This window comes from Scyliorhinus canicula, chromosome 3 (genome assembly GCF_902713615.1).
Source record: "Scyliorhinus canicula chromosome 3, sScyCan1.1, whole genome shotgun sequence".
Lineage (NCBI taxonomy): Eukaryota > Metazoa > Chordata > Chondrichthyes > Carcharhiniformes > Scyliorhinidae > Scyliorhinus > Scyliorhinus canicula.
In genome coordinates, this window is record NC_052148.1 from 60,358,929 (window position 1) to 60,380,137 (window position 21,209).

General features: G+C 46.3%; 1 protein-coding gene across 1 annotated transcript in view; it reads right to left on the reverse strand.

The window, feature by feature from the left end:
- LOC119962685 (A disintegrin and metalloproteinase with thrombospondin motifs 12-like) overlaps positions 1-21,209 on the reverse strand; it is a 740,693-nt gene that overhangs the window by 510,654 nt on the left and 208,830 nt on the right. The window contains exon 4 of the mRNA XM_038790610.1: positions 1,202-1,398. Coding sequence (XP_038646538.1) covers positions 1,202-1,398 — 197 coding nt within the window. The remainder of the gene's footprint in view (positions 1-1,201; positions 1,399-21,209) is intronic.

Consider the following 21,209-nt stretch of genomic DNA (forward strand, 5'->3'; position numbering starts at 1 on the left):
GATTTTTGGTTCAGGTCTCTCTTATGGGGTGGCTCCAGTGGGGGTCTAAGGTGGGGGTTGCAGCAATGGGGGTCTCTGTAATGGTGGACTCTGGTGGGGGGGGTCAATGGGGGGGGGGGGGGGGTCACTCTCATACTGTGGAGGGGGAGACCCAGCAAATGGTGAAGTGGGCAGAATTGCATTTCAGGTGGTGGGGGCCCAGTCGCTGAAGCTTGCTATCGGGCCTCCAACTAAAAATGGCGGTCGATAACAGGATTCACGAGGGAATCCCACGCGATCCCCACCAGACATAAATTTGCCTACCAAGGGACAGTGAATCGCCTCTGGATTCCCGCTCCCAGAGCGAGTGCAAATGGGCAGCATGGTGCCACAGCACTTAGCACTGCTGCCTCACAGCGCAAGGAACCCAGGTTCAATTCTGGCCATGGGTGACTTGTGGAGTTTGCAACATTCTCCCCGTGTCTGTGTGGGTTTCCTCCGGGTGCTCCAGTTTCCCACAGTCCAAAGATGTGCAGGTTATGGTGGCTGGCCAGGCTAAATTGCCCCATAGTGCCCCAAGATTAGGTGGGGTTATGGGGATAGGATGGAGGAGTGGGCCGAGGTAGGGTGCTCCTTCAGATAGTTGGTACATATTTGATGGGCCAAATGGCCTCCTTCTTCACTGGAGGGATTCTATGAAATCAGAAGCGAATCAGATCCAGCGGGAGAACATCTCCCAAATGCCACAGAATATTATCCTTAAACTGATCCAGAACAGCCAGATGTTTTCCACTGAATATATAAATTATATGAATGTTGTCTCTCCCATTGAGGGACAGTAACATAAGAGGACGAGTGAAATAACGCATCATAAATCCTGCTACTCAACTCTCAGGACTCTAGACACCTCAACAGTCATCTCAACAGGATTGGCCTTTTTATGACCGGGGCCAACTACCACACTTTGAAAAGGTTTTGAGGACGTCTGGCCAACTCATTCCTGAATGGCTTGCCAGCATTCATCTTGCTCTTCCACAACCAGTAAACTTCAAATTCTACTGATACGGACACAAACCAGAAACATTAAAATGTTAGGTGCAGAGGTGAGCATCAGAATGGAAAAGATAATTTTTAGATTGATGGAGCAGTGCCTGAGTTGAGAACAGTATGTTGTCATACTTGGTTTTTGTCAGAAAGGTATGTAAAATGTAATGAATCTTACCATATTTATTATGGTAAAGATGTATGACTGCACATTTTCACTGCCGTGATATTCTATCATTTTGGTGTCAGCAACTACTAAAGTTTCAACCCATCGTTCTTTGCTGATCGATCGCTGGGAGATTCTGCGGCTTTTTCTATGAATCTCTTCCCATCTCTCTCTTTGTCTCTCTTGCTGCAGGATATTATTCACAGAATCTGTCCCAAAAAAAGCAACAGCGCATTAGCAATATGCTGCTTCTTTGACACATTAATATTAATGATATACAAGAGCGACTACAGTTCAAAAGTACTTCAGTGGATCTAATGAGCTTCAGGTCACTCTGAAATTGCTCGAAATGCTATATAAATGCAATCCTTTTTTTTCTTATTTCTTCCTTCCTTTCTTACATCAACTCAATACCCAACAGAAAATAGAGAAGTAAAAAGTTTCATCAGCGCCTGTTGAAGAATATTTTATTTTTATTTTTTTAAATATAAATTTAGAGTACCTAATTATTTTTTTCCAATGAGTGGCAATTTAGTGTGGCCAATCCACCTAACCTGCACATCTTTGGGTTGAGGGGGTGAAACCCACACAGACACGGGGAGAATGTGCAAACTCCACACGGACAGTGACCCAGGGCCGGGATCAAACCCGGGTCCTCAACGCCTTTGGCAACAATGCTAACCATTGCCGCCCAGGTTGAAGAATGCTGCTACGAATCAGAAAAGGGAGATAATGGGAAAACCTCCAATTCAGAAGAATAAAACTCAATCTGCAATTTCATTGGCATAAACAGGCAGTCATTTAAAGTAAGTCCAGTTTCTGGTACATTTGGCGGGGTGGTTCGCGACGGCTGCAGTGCCGAGATTGACATCGCTATTCAAAGGCACTGACCCATTTTATTGGGCCTCAGGGAGTTTCTCCCTGTCGAGGTCACACTTGAAAGTTTTCCACCTGAGTTAACCAGCAGGACCAGCTCCTCACAGATTGGGGCGCCATTTTGAAAGGATGCCCCGATATCCATACCCACCTTTTCAGGACCTCCAGTGTTTAGGACCTCCCTCCCGTCATCCCCCAGCCTTTCTCCCAAAGCCAAATACCAACTTGGCACTCGGGCACCTTGACATTGCCAGACTGGCACCCTGGCAGTGTTCCTGACACCCTGGCAGAGGGTACTACTTTGCCCTGTCCCTGACCACTCAGGTGGCTCTAAAGGTCTACGAGACCCCTGAGTTGCCGTCACACCCGTCCACGATTGACGTCTTGCAAACATGACCATGGATTCCTGGGTGCTGGATGAATACGGTGTTGAGATATTTAAGTGAGCCTAATAGTTCATTTATATATCATTATCTGGGTCACACACAACGACCTGGGCACCAGGTGTCAGGCATCTCGCGTGATGTTCTACGTCCGGTGCTAAGTCTGATTTGGGCCATTCCCGCAATTCAGCCATCTTTTGCAGCCAGCTTCAGTGAGGATTTTTGTATCTGCCGCAATCTCTGGGTTGTCCCAATTCTAGTATTCACATCGGCCTTTTCTGAACATCACTGTATGTTATTGGCTCATTTCTGAGCAAGGACTTTAAAGCATTGCATTCCAGGAAGAAAAATACTTTATGTGTGAGGTGTTTAATTACCATGGGAGTTTTCCAGATTCATATTTGGCAGAGGAGCAGTGAAAACCTTGGAATAAATGGTATGAGCAGGTTTATTAACACTCCTAACTCTGTTGCAACTTCATCCATAATGACTTGAACATCATTCATAAAGCACATGTCGCCCATTTATCTTTACTATGTTAGTTGCAGTGGAGAGCTAAATTTCCCAGTCCCACCGGCTACGGGAATTATCACAGGCAAGATAGACAATTTGATGGACAATTTAAAGGTCCATTGACCTCAGGCAAGAATTTTCAGTCTCAGTCCTTAAAGGTTTACCCTCATCCTCAAACTATGACCCTCAACCTAAAAAAGCAGAGTCTGTTCTGGGAGAGATAACTGGCGTCAGGGAACGACGACGCTATCTACCAGTACTCTTTCTTTTCAGGCCTCAGTGGGGAACTCCCCACCAAGGCACTCAGTCACATTCCCTGAACTGAGGAGCTCAACTCATTAGTGCAGAAAAAGACCATCCTCTCGGACCTCCAGACCCAACAATTCACCCAAAGGGGGGGGGGGGGGGGGGGGCACAAGTCCCACCCACCCCACCTTGATCGGGAAGGGCACGCCCAGGCCCGGTCCCCGGTGTGGGCAAAATGCCATCTGGGCAACCTGCCAGTTCCAGGCTGGCACCCAGGTGGAACTGGCGGAGTGACAGGTTGGCAGTGCCCAGGTGCCACCCTGCCCAGATGCCAACTAACTGGGGGCTTCCGATTGCGTAGGAGACCCCCTCAAGTGCTGTTCCGCCTGGTCTCCGTTTGTAGGGATCAGTGCCAAGTGGCAGCCAGCTGGGGTCTCCTTAATGAGACCAGTAGATCCCAAGAGTGGGTTAGATTTGGCACTGGCAGAGCTAAATGGACTTTGAAGCTCGTTTAATTCTGCAATTTTGTGGGCAGGATCCAGATCGCGACATCTTGTGAAACCTCATTAGATCTCACGAGGCATAACAACCATCAGAAATCTCAGAAGAGGCCTCTCGCTGGATCTACTGGCCACATCCCATCCCGATTCTATCAAGATGCGGCAGGTAAATCGCGTCCTTTGCCAGAGGCTTTATCTCCAATGAATACAAAACTGGTCTCCAACCTTCCCCTTATCTCCAACTTGCCCAGTACCCCTTTTCCCATATGTGGTCCCACACCAAATCCTGTTAACCCACTGTTTGTGCCTTCAGTGACCACCATTGAACCTCTATCCAATAATGCATCGTATTAAAGATCCTCACCTTCCATGTCGTCAAATTTCTCCACAGTCTCATTCTGCCCCATTTCTGATCCTCGTATCCATCTTCTGCCACAGTTCCTACCACTTCTATTTGTTGATGTTATTGTTAACACCACCAACATATAGACCGAAGTATCCCATATTAAGCTCAAGCTGGAGGTATAACCCTAGTCAGCTACAATGCTGAAGGATGAGGTAAAATGGTTCTAACTGTGCAAAAACAGTAAGTATGGCGGGTAGAGTTACTGTATATGAAAAGCAAATAAAAACCGAACCTTAAACGCAGCACTAAACTTTCAACCTCACATTTAAGAATAAAAACTCTGAAAGACTAGAGCAGAAACTTTCAACAACATGTATTTTTCACTGATGAATAACAATGAAACAGTTAACTGAAGCACAGTAGTATAGCTGAATTACTGGATGAATAAACCAGGGGTTTTGAATAATAATCCAACGAATGCGCGTTCAAAATCTGCCAAAATGTTTGAAAAACAAAAGTAAAAGTGACCATTAAGCTGTCAGATAATCATAATAATCCAACTGGTTCACAAATGGGTTCACATATGGTTTATGTGGGGAACTCCCCACCAACTGGTTTCACATATAGGGGCTGGTTTAGCTCACCAGGCTAAATCGCTGGCTTTTAAAGCAGACCAAGCAGGCCAGCAGCACGGTTTGATTCCCGTACCAGCCTCCCCGGACAGGTGCCGGAATGTGGCGACTAGGGGCTTTTCACAGTAATTTCATTGAAGCCTACTCGTGACAATAAGCAATTTTCATTTCAAATGTCTTTCGGAAAGATTTGCCATCCTTAACCAGTATGGACGTGGATCCAGTCCCACGCTAATGTGGTTGACTTTTAACGGGTCTCTCAAGTTGCCTCGCAAACTATTCAGTTAATTAGAACCTGCTCAAATAGGAAAACAAATAATGGGGAATAAATATCAACCTTGCCAGTCACACACATACCTCGGTATACATCACAAAAACAAACTGATGAAATAGTTAGTTGATTTGGATATGAGCCCAATTTTAATTGGTTTATTTTTGGGATTCTTTTCAAGTAAGACCATAAGACATAAGAGCAGGATTAGGCCACTCGTCCCATCGAGTCTGCTCCGTCATTCAATCATGGCTGATATTTTTCTCATCCCCATTCTCCTGCCTTCTCCCCATAACCCCTGATCCCCTTATTAATCAAGAAAGTGCACCTTGGATTGGATTGGATTTGTTTATTGTCACGTGTACCGAGGTACAGTGAAAAGTATTTTTCTGCAAGCAGCTCAACAGATCATTCAGTACATGGAAGAAAAGGGAATTAAACAAAATTCAAGAAAATACAAGAAAATACATGAGAATACATAATAGTTCAACACAAGATATACAATGTAACTACATAAGCATTGGCATCGGTTGAAGCATACAGGGTGTAGTGTTAATGAGGTCAGTCAATAAGAGGGTCATTTAGGAATCTGGTGACAGTTGGGAAGAAGCTGTTTTTGAGTCTGTTCGTGCGTGTTCTCAGACTTCTGTATCTCCTGCCCGATGGAAGAAGTTGGAAAAGTGAGTAAGCCGGGTGGGAGGGATCCTTGATTATGCTGCCCGCTTTCCCCCGGCAGCGGGAGGTGTAGATGGAGTCCAAGAATGGGAGGCAGGTTCGTGTGATGGACTGGGCGGTATTCATGACTCTCTGAAGTTCCTTGCGGTCCTGGGCCGAGCAGTTGCCATACCAGGCTGTGATGCAGCCCGATAGGATGCTTTCCATAGTGCATCTGTAAAAATTGGTAAGGGTTAATGTGGACATGCCGAATTTCCTTAGTTTCCTGAGGAAGTATAGGCGCTGTTGTGCTCTCTTGGTGATAGCGTCGACGTGAGTGGACCAGGACAGATTTTTGGTGATGTGCACCCCAAGGAATTTGAAACTGCTAACCATCTCCACCACGGCCCCGTTGATGTTGACAGGGGTGTGTACAGTACTTTGCTTCCTGAAGCCGATGACCAGCTCTTTAGTTTTGCTGGCATTGAGGGAGAGATTGTTGTCGTTACACCACTACACTAGGTTCTCTATCTCCCTCCTGTATTCGGACTCGTCGTTATTCGAGATCCGGCCAACTATGGTCGTATCGTCAGCAAACTTGTAGATGGAGTTGGAACCAAGTTTTGCCACGCAGTCGTATGTGTAAAGGGAATAGAGTAGGGGGCTAAGTACGCAGCCTTGCGGGGCACCGGTATTGAGGACTATTGTGGAGGAGGTGTTGGTGTTCATTCTTACTGATTGTGGTCTGTTGGTCAGAAAGTCAAGGATCCAGTTGCAGAGTGGAAAGCCAAGTCCTAGGTTTTGGAGCTTTGATATGAGCTTGGCTGGGATTATGGTGTTGAAGGCGGAGCTGTAGTCAATAAATAGGAGTCTGATGTAGGAGTCCTTGTTTTCGAGATGCTCTAGGGATGAGTGTAGGGCCTGGGAAATGGCGTCTGATGTGGACCGGTTGCGACGGTATGCGAATTGAAGTGGGTCAAGGCGTTCCGGGAGTATGGAGGTGATGCGCTTCATGATCAGCCTCTTGAAGCACTTCATTACAACTGACGTCATGGCCACCGGGCGGTAGTCATTGAGCCATGTTGCCTGGTTCTTCTTTGGTACCGGTATGATGGTGGTCTTCTAGAAGCAGGTGGGGACCTCGGAGTGGAGTAGGGATAGGTTAAAGATGTCTGTGAATACCTCTGCCAGCTGGTATGCGCAGGCTCTGAGTACACGACCAGGGATCCCGTCCGGGCCCGTCGCCTTCCGTGGGTTCACTTTCAGGAAGGCCGATCTGACTTCGGAAACTGTGATGGTGGGCATGGGTGAATTATGGGCTGCTGGGGCACTCGACAGCGGATTGTTGGTTACCTGCTCAAACCGAGCATAGAATGCATTAAGTTCATCGGGGAGGGGTGCGCTGCTGCCAGAGATACTGCTCGGCTTCGCTTTGTAGCCCGTTATGTTGTTTAGTCCTTGCCACAACCGCCGGGAGTCTGTCTGTGACTCTAGCTTAGTTTGATATTCTCTCTTGGCATCTCGGATTGGTTTGCGGAGGTCGTACCTGGATTTCTTGTATAGGACAGGGTCGTCTGCCTTGAACGCCTCAGATCTGTCCGTCAGTAGGGAGTCAATCTCGCGGTTGAGCCATGGTTTCCGGTTGGGGAACGTACGTACTGCTTTCTTTGGCACGTAGTCGTCCACACATTTGCTGATGAAGTCTGTGACGGTGGTGGCATACTCATTTAAGTTAGTCGCTAAGTTCTTAAATATGGACCAGTCCACTGTCTCTAAGCAGTTACGTAAGAGCTCTTCTGTCTCCTCGGACCAGCACTGCACAACCTTCTTAGCTGGATTCTCCCGCTTGAGTTTCTGCTTGTAAGCCGGGAGAAGGAGGACAGTCTTGTGGTCTGATTTCCCAAACGGTCAGGGGATGGAACGGTAGGCGTCCTTGATTTTTCAGTTTGGCATGAATCAGCAAACAATGATCCCAGGGTTAAAGGTTACGCTCTGTTGGTGTTATCACTGAATCAGCCCTTGTAGTTAGGAGATGATTTACCTCAAGAAACAACTGCTGTTGGCAACATTCATGGAAGCTCAACTTTGCAGAAGGAAGCTTCAGGCAAGCTTTAAGCCTGTATTTTATAAATGAAGGGCATATTGTCTATTTCAGGGACAGGCACCAGATGCCTGATTTTCTGTCTTCACCAATATGGTCTCTTCTGATGTGTAATTTGTGCATCTGTCTCTTCCATCATGTTGAAAGCTTCAGCGTCTATCTTGTGGCTGAAATACGGGCACAATCAAATTTCTCAACTTTTATTTACATGCATTGGTAGATTTCTGCTGAACTTCCACTGAAGTCATGCTAACAGCAAAAAATGAACTTCAACAATCCAGGATGAAGGCGAAAATTGAAGTCATAGGTAAATCCATCTCCATGTTGGATACATTAGAGGTTGAATCCTTTGTCTATGGATGTTTGATGTTTGTTGTCATATTAAAGAATGCTATTTCTGTAATCAACTTTTCTAGTCATCGTGCACAACACTTTTCCATTATCCTGCATTGAGAGAGTGTTCTTTTCTTCAAGTGTTGCTGTGAACATTGTATAATTACATTAATATACATTTGATTGTTAATGAGTTTCATTTCCTCCCACAGCAAGAAGTGTCCGAAGATTCAATTGTAAAGGACAGGGAAATAAAGTTTTTAATTTTAAATAACATCTAATTTAGTATTAATAATATTAGAACAGTCAAGGATTATAAAACACTATGTAGCCAGTCAAAATTCATTCCACAGGCTAGCATCAAATGGATTTTCAATGACCTTGATTTATTTATACCTTTGCCTGCAGATTATTGCAAACATTCATTGTACTTTTGACAATACTAACTGTCTAAATTTTCCATTTACTCTTCATGGCCTTTAGTTCCAGCGGCGAATCCGACCTCCAATTCAACAGGGACATTGAGTGTCTTTAAGACAGAAATTGATAAATTCTTGATTTCTCGAGGAAATAAGGGCTATGGGGAGAGAGCGGGTAAATGGAGTTGAAATCAACCATGATTGAATGGTGGAGTGGACTCGATGCGCCGAATGGCCTTACTTCCGCTCCTATGTCTTATGGTCTTATGGTCTTATAGGATCCTCCATCGGATAATCAGAGAGGCGAAGGCTACTACATCGGCCCCCTTTTCCTCCAGCAGCTCCGGCTCCTCCAAAACCCCAAAGGTCACCATCTTAGGGTCCGGCCTGACCTAATTGAATTTACAGTGCAGAAGGAGGCCAGGTCGGAGAATCCCAGCCATGTCTGTTGTCGCATCCTGATTCAAGCTTTGGGCACAAATAGAAGGGGCATGTGCCATGTGGCCTCTGCCTATTTGTACAAGGTGTTACATAGCCTAACCACCATTGAAAAGGAGTGTTCCACCTGATCTACAAAAGTCTTTAACTCACTGCCAGCAAACATGAGGCCCTTCCCCCCCATGATCACCGCGATTCTCCACCTAACCTGCACATCTTTGGACTGTGGGAGGAAACTGGAGCACCCGGGGGAAACCCATGCAGACACAAGAAGAAAGTGCATACTCCACACAGAATCGCGTCCTGCCACCCCAACGCCGGCCTCCCTACTCTCCGGCGCCATTTTTCGGGTGCCGGCGAGACCACCGCCACGCCGGTTGGGGTCCGTTGGCAGTGGACTTCCTGGTGATTCTCCGGGCGCCGATGGGTCGAGTGGCCGTCGGGTTTTGCCCAGTCCCGCCGCTGTAGATTACTCACCTGACACACTGCGGGACCTGGAAGGTAAGTGTGGGGGGGGGGGGGGCATCCTGGGTGGGGGGATCCAACCCCCGGGGGAGGCCCCCATGGTGGTCTGGCCCACAATCAGGGCCTACCGATCGGTGGGCGGGTTGGTTCCATGGGTGCCTACTTTACTCCGTGCCGGGCCCCTGTCGGGCTCCCCCCCGCGCATGCATGGATACAGGGAGGAAAGGGTAGAGCGAGGGAACCGTGGTTTACCAAAGAAGTGGAATCTCTTGTTAAGAGGAAAAAGGAGGCCTATGTGAAGATGAGGCGTGAAGTTTCAGTTGGGGCGCTTGATAGTTACAGGGAAGCGAGGCAGGATCTAAAGAGAGAGCTAAGACGAGCAAGGAGGGGACATGAGAAGTCTTTGGCAGGTAGGATCAAGGAAAACCCAAAAGCTTTCTATAGGTATGTCAGGAATAAAAGAATGACTAGGGTAAGAGTAGGGCCAGTCAAGGACAGTGGTGGGAAGTTGTGTGTGGAGGCTGAGGAGATAAGCGAGATACTAAATGAATACTTTTTGTCAGTATTCACTCAGGAAAAAGATAATATTGTGGAGGAGAATGCTGAGACCCAGGCTATTAGAATAGATGGCATTGAGGTGAGTAGGGAAGAAGTGTTGGCAATTCTGGACAAGGTGAAAATAGATAAGTCCCCGGGGCCTGATGGGATTTATCCTAGGATTCTCTGGGAAGCCAGGGAAGAGATTGCTGAGCCTTTGGCTTTGATTTTTAGGTCATCATTGGCTACAGGAATAGTGCCAGAGGACTGGAGGATAGCAAATGTGGTCCCTTTGTTCAAGAAGGGGAGTAGAGATAACCCCGGTAACTATAGGCCGGTGAGCCTAACATCTGTGGTGGGTAAAGTCTTGGAGAGGATTATAAAAGATACGATTTATAATCATCTAGATAGGAATAATATGATTAGGGATAGTCAGCATGGTTTTGTGAAGGGTAGGTCATGCCTTACAAACCTTATCGAGTTCTTTGAGAAGGTGACTGAACAGGTGGACGAGGGTAAAGCAGTTGATGTGGTGTATATGGATTTCAGTAAAGCGTTTGATAAGGTTCCCCACGGTCGGCTATTGCAGAAAATACGGAGGCTAGGGATTGAGGGTGATTTAGAGATGTGGATCAGAAATTGGCTAGTTGAAAGAAGACAGAGAGTGGTGGTTGATGGGAAATGTTCAGAATGGAGTTCAGTTACGAGTGGCGTACCACAAGGATCTGTTCTGGGGCCGTTGCTGTTTGTCATTTTTATAAATGACCTAGAGGAGGGAGCAGAAGGATGGGTAAGTAAATTTGCAGACGACACTAAAGTCGGTGGAGTTGTAGACAGTGCGGAAGGATGTTGCAGGTTACAGAGGGACATAGATAAGCTGCAGAGCTGGGCTGAGAGGTGGCAAATGGAGTTTAATGTGGAGAAGTGTGAGGTGATTCACTTTGGAAAGAATAACAGGAATGCGGAATATTTGGCTAATGGTAAAATTCTTGGTAGTGTGGATGAGCAGAGGGATCTCGGTGTCCATGTACATAGATCCCTGAAAGTTGCCACCCAGGTTGATAGGGTTGTGAAGAAGGCCTATGGTGTGATGGCCTTTATTGGTCGAGGGATTGAGTTCCGGAGCCATGAGGTCATGTTGCAGTTGTACAAAACTCTAGTACGGCCGCATTTGGAGTATTGCGTACAGTTCTGGTCGCCCCATTATAGGAAGGACGTAGAAGCTTTGGAACGGGTGCAGAGGAGATTTACCAGGATGTTGCCTGGTATGGAGGGAAAATCTTATGAGGAAAGGCTGATGGACTTGAGGTTGTTTTCGTTAGAGAGAAGAAGGTTAAGAGGTGACCTAATAGAGGCATACAAAATGATCAGAGGGTTAGATAGGGTGGACAGCGAGAGCCTTCTCCCGCGGATGGAGGTGGCTATCACGAGGGGACATAGCCTTAAATTGAAGGGTAATAGATATAGGACAGAGGTCAGAGGTGGGTTTTTTACGCAAAGAGTGGTGAGGCCGTGGAATGCCCTACCTGCAACAGTAGTGAACTCGCCAACATTGAGGGCATTTAAAAGTTTATTGGATAAGCATATGGATGATAAGGGCATAGTGTAGGTTAGATGGCCTTTAGTTTTTTTTTCCATGTCGGTGCAACATTGAGGGCCGAAGGGCCTGTACTGCGCTGTATCGTTCTATATGCCGGCCGTTCCGTGCATGCGTAAGATCAAGCAGCTGTTCCATGCATGCGCGGGCCGTTCCCCACCGGCTGGAGCTGCGGGGACGACTCCAGTGGCAACCTAGCCCCCTAGAAAGGTGAGATTTCCTCACTTTTGGGGGCCATTGACACCGGAGTCGTTGGTGTGGGAACATAGCCCCATTCTTAGAGAATCCCACCCCATAGAGTTCACATCACATCTAAAGTTATCCGAACCTACTCCAAAGCATGCAATTTATTCCTAAATCATTCTACAAATCTCTCTGGAAGTTTTGTGTGCAAAAATGCTCATTCTTTGCACTGTTATAACCCACAAGTATCTAACAAGGTAGGGAAAAATTAACTTCCCTGTGAACCATGCAGAATATGAGCTCCCCTGTTGAGGGGGCGGGAGACCTCTGAACAATGTCTTATTGTTGGGTATATAAAGCCAGCAAGTTAGGCACTGGCAAGGCAAAGCCAGTTGGGATCTACTGCGTGATGTATATAATAGTTATTGTTAAAAACGAAGTTTCTATGGACTACTCAGTGTGGACTCCTTCGTAGCCTTATAAAACTGGCGACGAGGGTCAACTGGATAGCTATTGATGCTGCTAGACCACTGGATAAGCCACCTCCCAGTCCCTTTTGGATAAAGGTTGGAATTTTCTCTTTATTATACTTCTGTTCGGATGGTTAGATGTCTTTGATGCCAGCTTCAAAGTCTAGAATCAGTATGCGGAGCGAATGCGCTACTTTTTCATGGCAAACAATATCACAGAGAATGATCACCAGACAGTCACCTTGCTCACTGCCTGTGGCGTGCATATGTTCGGAGTGATATGAAGCTTTACCTACCCGGTGGTGGCCGACATGCAAACCTTCAAACAACCAGTCACTTTAGTGGGGCAACACTTTAACCCAACTCCATCCGTTATCATACAGCAATATAATTTTAATACCGCAAGATATCCCAGGTGGGTCTATCACTGAGCATTTGTCCTGGTTGCTCAAAGAGAGTCTGGCACCCTCGATGGGAACTCCTTTGTTGGTCTTATAAAATGCACAAAGGAAAATTTCCCGCTATCAGTCTGAAAGTGAAACTGTGTCTCCGAATTCCACTCTCACAGTTTAATTTGAAATAATATCCTGGTTTAACTGGGGATTTGCGTCAAGCCCTGACTGATGTTCTGAAAATCTCTCCTCTGCTCACTACATTGTTCGACTATAAAACCAGCCTGAACAAAGTCAGAGTACTAATATTAATAATTTATTACATATAAAAAACATTTACGGGAAGGGATGTATCTGAACATTTTTGTTATTCTTTAAATGCACTGTGAAGCAATCATTACTAAAGTGGTTTGTGCAGTTGGACCTACTTACTACTTCTTGGTGGTATAACTGCCACCCGTTAATTTTTCTGACAGAACTCTGGGATTAACTAATTTTAATAAATATATGAAAACTGTAAAATAAGGCTCAAGAAAAAAAGATGTAAATTAGCCTGTGTTTAATAAGCACCAAGTGTAAAATGGTGTGTTATATCTGAACTGTGTTTGCATGTTTGTCATTTTTGCCAGTTAAACTGCTTGGGCCTCATAGAATTCCTACAGTACAGAAAGAGGCCATTTGGCCTATCGATTCTGCACCAACCCACTGAAAGAGCACCCTAACAAGGCCACTCCAACACCCTATCCTCTTAATCCCATAATCCCACTAACATGCACAAAGTTGGACACTAAGAGGCAGTTTAGGCTGACCAATCCACCTAACCTGTCCATCATGGGGCTGTGGGAGGAAACCGGACCAGAGTCACAGAACACCCACAGTGCAGAAGGAGGGCACCCAGCTCATCGAGTCTGCACTGGCCCCACCCTATCCCCATAACCCCACATCACCTTTGGACACCATGGGGCAATTTGTTTTGCATGGCCAATCCACCTACCCTGCACATCTTTGGACTGTGGGATGAAACCGGAGCACCCAGAGGAAACTCACGCAGACACGGGGAGAAAGTTCAAACTCCACACAGTCAACCAAAGCCGGCATTGAACTCAGGTCCCTGGTGCCACTGTGCCGCCCCTACCACTGTGCCGCCCCAATTTGATTAGGTCATTTTCTTCAAGCATGACCTTCAGAAAATGAGATCTGAAGCTAGAAAACGACATGAAAGGAAATAATTTTTTTCTTGAACTGTAATGAATAGTATTTTGTGATTGATATGATAATATTTAGTTTTCAAATACTGCTAGAAAAGACTGCTAAATTATAGTTGTAAGTGGAATTATCTTTCCATTACATGTGAGATGAGAATCTTAAGCACAAACACACGTATTCTAAAGAAAGATAAATAACTCTGCATCACCTCAAAAACTTTGATACAACAATCATCCATTGTTTTTTTTTGTATAAATTTAGAGTACCCAATTCACTTTTTTCCGATTGAGGGGCAATTTAGCATGGCCAATCCACCTACCCTGCACATCTTTTGGTTGTGTGGGTGAAACTCACGCAGACATGGGGAGAATGTGCAATCTCCGCACGGACAGTGACCCAGGGCCGGGATTCGAACCCGGGTCCTCAGTGGCGCAGTGCCAGTGCTAACCACTGCGCCACGTGCCACCCAATCATCCATTGTTGTGGGAACAGGGCATGGCCCTGTTAAGAGTCTGGGATCAGGGTATTTAATTAAAATAGACAAATTCTTGCTTCAGTATGGATATATATTAAATGTCTACTTTAAGACAGGGTTGGACAAATTGTGGCTTTGGCAACCACAAAGAAGCAAAAGTATGGGACCACTAAAAATTAGACCTCTTCATGCAGATAATCTCTAATCTTTCTGCAGTGTCCCATTTTGGAGTCATAGGCTAGAATAATTTACAGGGGTCATTGCTTCATTGACCTGGATTGTTCTGTATCCTTCTTAACATCAGGCATTTGATAAAGCAGATGCAAATTTTGCACATTCCTACCCTTAGTGAGAAACTGTTGAGTCATCTTTAGGGCACAGATCTGGTATTAGTTACTAATCCTATTTCTCAGCCTCACTATTTGCACTTTAAAAGAATTCATTCCCAGGATGTGGGTGCCAATGGTGAGGCCAAATCGCATTGTTCATCTTCAATGCCCTTTAGAGGGTGGTGATGAGCCACCGTCTTGAACTGCTGCAGTTCCTGTGGCGTTTATACACCCACAGTGCTGTTAGGAAGGGAGTTCCAGGATTTTGGCCCAGTGACGATGAAGGAACAGTGACAGTTCTCACTCACAATTGGTGTGTGACTGGAAGGGAAGCTGCAGTTTGTGGTTTCCCTTGGCATCTGGTATCTTTGTTCATCCAGGCAGCAGTGGGTTTGGAACCTCAATATAAGATTGTCACCAAGAAATAGCCAATGGTTAATTCAGAAGAAAATTCTTTACGCAAAGATTGGTGAACATGCGATCACAGGGAGTGGTTGACGCAAATAGTACAGATGCATTTCAGGGGAAACTGGACAAGCATTATGAGGAAGAAGGGAATAGAACGCTACAACGGTGAATGTAATTTAGAAATGATGAATGTACGCCCAAGTGGAGCATAAAAGTGACATGGGATAAAAGCAAATTACTGCGGATGCTGTAATCTAAAAAGAAAAAGAAAATGCTGGAAAATCTCAGCAAGTCTGGCAGCATCTGTAGGGAGAGAACAGCGCTCATGTTTCGAGTCCGATGATTCGGCTTTGACAAACAGTCATCGGACACCTTGGGCAGAATTCTCACCTACCCCATGAACCACTCTGGCGTCGGGCCACCCCAAAAGTGCGGAATCCTCCGTACTTTCAGGGCTAGGCCTGCCCCGGAGTGGTTTGCGCCCCGCCGGCCGGCAGGAAAGTTGCTTGGCGCCACGCCAACAGGCGCCGCAGGGCTTCCACAAGCCAGCGCGAGTTGGCGCATGCGCAGGAGCACCAGAGTATGCTGGCGTCATCCCTGTGCATGCTCAGAGGGCTTCGTTTCCGCACCGGTAATGGCGGACCGCTACAGCTGCCAGTGCCAAAGAATAGAGTGCCCCCTTGGCGCAGACCCGCCTGCGGATTGGTGGGCCCCGATCGCGGGTCATGCCACCGGCGGGGCACCCCCCGGGGCCAGAACCCACTGCACACCCCCAAGAGCCTCGGAGGCTGCCCGCGCCGCCAGGTCCCACAGCTAAAGACCTACTCCAATTTACGCTGGCGGGACTGGCAAAAAATGGGCGGGACTTCGGCCCATTGCGGGCCGGAGAATTCGGGCAGCCCCGGGGCCCACTAAGTCACGCCGGTACCCGCCATTCTCCGAGGCGGGCGGTGCGATTCACGCCGGGGCGATTTTTGGGGGGCCAGAGAATTCCGAGCGGCGGGGGCGGGATTCACGCCGACCCCCGGCGAATCTCCGACCCGATGGGGAGATCTGAGAATTTCGCCCCTTATCACTGGCACACATTGCTGCTGCTGTGTGTCAGCAGTGGAGGGTGTGAATGGTTAAATTGGTCGATAGGGTGCCAATCTAGCGGGCTGCTTTATCTGGAATGGTGGTTAACTGCTTGAGTGTTTTTGTATCTGCACAAATTCAGGCAAGCGGAGAATATTCTATCACACTCCAAGATTATGACTTGTAGATGGTGGACAGGCTCTGGGGAGTCGAGAAGTGAGTTACTCATCATAAAATACCCAGACTCTAATCTGCTCTGAAAGCCACAGTATTTCTCTGGCTGGTCCAGTTTAGTTTCTTGTCAATGCAATCTCCCAGGATGTTAATAAAGTGGGATTCGGTAATGATCACGCAATTGAATGTCAATGGTAGATGTTTAGATTCTCTGTTGTTGGAGATGGTCATTGTGAGTTATCAGCCTGAGACTAAATATTGTCCAGGTCTTGCTGCACAAGGATATGGACTGTATCTGTATCTGAGGTCAATCATCTCAACCCCATGCAGGACATCACTGCAAGAGTTCTTCAGGGTAGTGTACAGGCCCAATCATCTTCAACTGCTCCATCAATGACCTTCCCTCAACATTGGTCAAAAGTGAAGATATTCACTAATGATTGCACAATGTTCAATACCATTCATGACTCCTCATAAAATGAAGATGACCTTCTCCCTATGCAGTACAACCTGACAACATTCAGGCTTGAAATGATAAGTGCCAAGTGACATTTGTGTCACATAAGTGCCAGGCAATGACCATCTCCAACAAGAGAGGATCTAACCATCACCACTTGACACCACAATAAACATTCACTCCCTCCACCACAGATGCACAGTGGCAGCATTTGTGTACTATCTACTACAACATACCCTGCAGCAACTCAGCAAGGCTCCTGAGACAACACCTTCCAAACCCATGACCATTACCACCCAGAATAACAGGAGCTGCAGATGCATGGGAACATCATCACCTGGAAGTTCCCATCCAAGCCACAAACCACCCTGGTTTGGAAATATATTGCCTTTCCTTCACTGTCACTGGATCAAAATCCTGGAATCCCTTGCCTAACAGCACTATGGGTGTACATACACCATGTGGACAGCAATCCATAATCAAAAGATGGTTGAGGTCACAAACATACTGACAGCACTGAGCGGAGGGAGCACTACAAATTAACTTGATCGTATCTTCAATGCTTACCTGAGCTTAGAATACGGGCCCTCTCTATAACCTCTGTATATGCAGGGATGGTGCAGGGGGGAGGGTTTCAGATAGCTGGATAATTGGGGCTCGTTCTGGGGTAGGTGGGACCTCTACAAACAGGATGGTCTACACCTGGACCAGAGGGGTACCAATATCCTGGGGGGGAAATTTGCTAATGCTCTTCGGGAGGATTTAAACTTATTCAGCAGGGGGTTCGGAACCTGAATTGTAGCTCCAGTATACAGGAGATTGAGAGTAGTGAGGTCATAAGTAAGGTTTCAAGGTTGCAGGAGTGTACCGGCAGGCAGGAAGGTGGTTTAAAGTGTGTCTACTTCAATGCCAGGAGCATCCGGAATAAGGTGGGTGAGCTTGCGGCATGGGTTGGTACCTGGGACTTCGATGTTGTGGCCATTTCGGAGACATGGATAGAGCAGGGACATGAATGGTTGTTGCAGGTTCCGGGGTTTAGATATTTCAGTAAGCTCAGGGAAGGTGGTAAAAGAGGGGGAGGGGTGGCATTGTTAGTCAAGGACAGTATTACGGTGGCAGAAAGGACGTTTGATGAGGACTCGCCTACTGAGGTAGTATGAGCTGACGTTAGAAACAGGAAAGGAGAGGTCACCCTGTTGGGAGTTTTCCATAGGCCTCCGAAAAGTTCCAGAGATGTAGAGGAAAGGATCGCAAAGATGATTCTGGATAGGAGCGAAAGTAACAGCATAGTTGTTATGGGGGACTTTAACTTTCCAAATATTGACTGGAAATACTATAGATCGCGTACTTTAGATGGGTCTGTTTTGTCCAATGTGTGCAGGAGGGTTTCCTGACACAGTATGTAGATAGGCCAACAAGAGGTGAGGCCACATTGGATTTGGTACTGGGTAATGAACCAGGAGAGGTGCTAGATTTGGATGTAGATGAGCACTTTGGTAATAGTGACCACAATTCGGTTACATTTACTTTAGCGATGGAAAGGGATAGGTATATACCGCAGGACAAGAGTTATAGCTGGGGGAAAGACAATTATGATGCGATGAGGCAAGACTTAGGATGCGTAGGATGGGTAGGAAACTGCAGGGGATGGGCACAATTGAAATGTGGAGCTTGTTCAAGGAACAGCTACTGCGTGTCCTTGATAAGTATGTACCTGTTAGGCAGGGAGGAAGTGGTCGAGCGAGGGAACCCTGGTTTACTAAAGTAGTTGAATCACTTATCAAGAGGAAGAAGGAGGCTTATGTAAAGATATGATGTGAAGGCTCAGTTAGGGCGCTCGAGAGTTACAAGTTAGCTGGGAAGGACCTAAAGAGAGAGCTGAGAAGAGCCAGGAGGGGACATGAGAAGTCTTTGGCAGGTAGGATCAAGGATAACCCTAAAGATTTCTATAGGTATGTCAGGAATAAAAGAATGATGAGGGTAAGAGTAGGGCCAGTCAAGGACAGTAGTGGGAAGTTGTGTGTGGAGTCCGAGGAGATAGGAGAGGTGTGAAATGAATATTTTTCGTCAGTATTCACACAGGAAAAAGACAATGTTGTCGAGGAGAATACTGAGATACAGGCTACTAGACTAGAAGGGCTTGAGGATCATAAGGAGGAGGTGTTAGCAATTCTGGAAAGTGTTAAAATAGATAAGTCCCCTGGGCCGGATGGGATTTATCCTAGGATTCTCTTGGAAGTTAGAGAGGAGATTGCTGAGCCTTTGGCTTTGATCTTTGTGTCGTCATTGTCTACAGGAATAGTGCCAGAAGACTGGAGGACAGCAAATATTGTCCCCTTGTTCAAGGACGGGAGTAGAGACAACCCCGGTAACTATAGACCAGACAGCCTTACTTCTGTTGTGGGCAAAGGCTTGGAAAGGTTTATAAGAGATAGAATGGATTCCTGGAAAGGAATAATTTGATTAGGGATAGTTTTGTGAAGGGTAGGTTGTGCCTCACAAACCTTATTGAGCTCTTTGAGAAGGTGACTAAACAGGTGGATGAGGGTAAAGCAGTTGATGTGGTGTGTATGGATTTCAGTAAAGCGTTTGATAAGGTTCTCCACGGTAGGCGATTGCAGAAAATACGGAGGCATGGAATTCAGGGTGATTTAACAGTTTGGATCAGAAATTGGCTAGCTGTATGAAGACAGAGGGTGGTGGTTGATGGGAAATGTTCAGCCTGGAGTTCAGTTATCAGTGGTGTACCACAAGGATCTGTTTTGGGGCCACTGCTGTTTGTCGTTTTTATAAATGACCTGGAGGAGGGCGTAGAAGGATGGGTGAGTAAATTTGCAGATGACACTAAAGTCGGTGGAGTTGTGGACAGTGCGGAAGGATGTTGCAGGTTAACAGAGGGACATAGATAAGTTGCAGAGCTGGGCTGACAGGTGGCAAATGGAGTTCAATGCAGAAAAGTGTGAGGTGATTTATTTTGGAAGGAGTAACAGGAATACAGAGTACTGGGCTAATGGTAAGATTCTTGGTAGTGTGAATGAGCAGAGAGATCTCGGTGTCCATGTACACAGATCCCTGAAAGTTGCCACCCAGTTTGATAGGGTTGTTAAGAAGGCGTACGGTGTGTTAGCTTTTATTGGTAGAGGGATTGAGTTTCAGAGCCATGAGGTCAGGTTGCAGCTGTACAAAACTCTGGTGCGACCGCATTTGGAGTACTGCGTGCAGTTCTGGTCGCCACATTATAGGAAGGATGTGGAAGCATTGGAAAGGGTGCAGAGGAAATTTACAAGGATGTTGCTGGTATGGAGTGAAGATCTTATGAGGAAAGGCTAAGGGACTTAAGGCTATTTTCGTTAGAGAGAAGAAGGTTAAGAGGTGACTTAATTGAGGCATACAAGATGATCAGAGGATTAGATGGGGTGGACAGTGACAGCCTTTTTCCTCGGATGGTGATCGCTAGCATGAGGGGACATAGCTTTGAATTGAGGGGCGATAGATATAGGGCAGATGTCAGAGGTAGGTTCTTTACTCAGAGAGAAGTAGGGGCATGGAATGCCCTGCCTACAACACTAGTGGACTCGTCAACATTAAGGGCATTTAAATGGCCATTGGATAAACATATGGATGATAAGGGAATAGTGTAGATGGGCTTTACAGTAGTTCCACAGGTCGGCGCAACATCGAGGGCCGAAGGGCCTGTACTGCGCTGTGATGTTCTATGTTCTATGTTCTGTAATAACAGTGATATCCAACTTCACAGTACAATTGCATTCAACATAATACCCATCATTCCACTTGCAGAAGAAATTTTTCACTTGTGGAATACCAGAGATGATACCAAAGCTCCCCAAAGTACTTTACAAGCAAGGAAGTACACTTTGCACTGAAGTCACTGTTGTAATGTAGGAAAAGCACACAGCAAGATTTTACGAATAGAAATGAAAGTTTTTTTCTTTTTTTTTCTTTCAAAACCCAAGTACTTGTAGGCGTTTTATTCAATTTGAATCAGTGAAACACGGCTGTGAAGTAGCGAAGATGCATTCAAATAAAATTCCCTTCAAGTACAAGTCGACCTTGTGCACATTTCAGCTAAGCACTTGCTAGCTTAAAACATTATTCTATTTCTTCTTTGGTCTGTGATAGCTTCTTAAGGGAGAAATGAAAATTATTTGACCAATGAATCTGTTTTGGTGGAGGGAAAAATATTGAGCGCAGCACTGGGATGAATCTCCCTGTTCTTCTTCAGAATGATGTGGAGATGCCGACTCTGGGCTGGAGTGAGCACAGTAAGAAGTCTTGCAACACCAGGTTAAAGTCGAACATGTTTGTTTCAAACACTAGCTTTCGGAGCGCAGCTCCTTCCTCAGGCCTGAGGAAGGAGCAGTGGTCCGAAAGCTAGTGTTTGAAACAAACATGTTCGACTTTAACCTGGTGTTGCAAGACTTCTTACTTCTTCAGAATAGTGATATTGGTTGTTTTGCACTATTTTGTATGATCTACCAGCAGTGTTGCGCCCAAAAGACCACAGGGTGGGTAGATGTCAG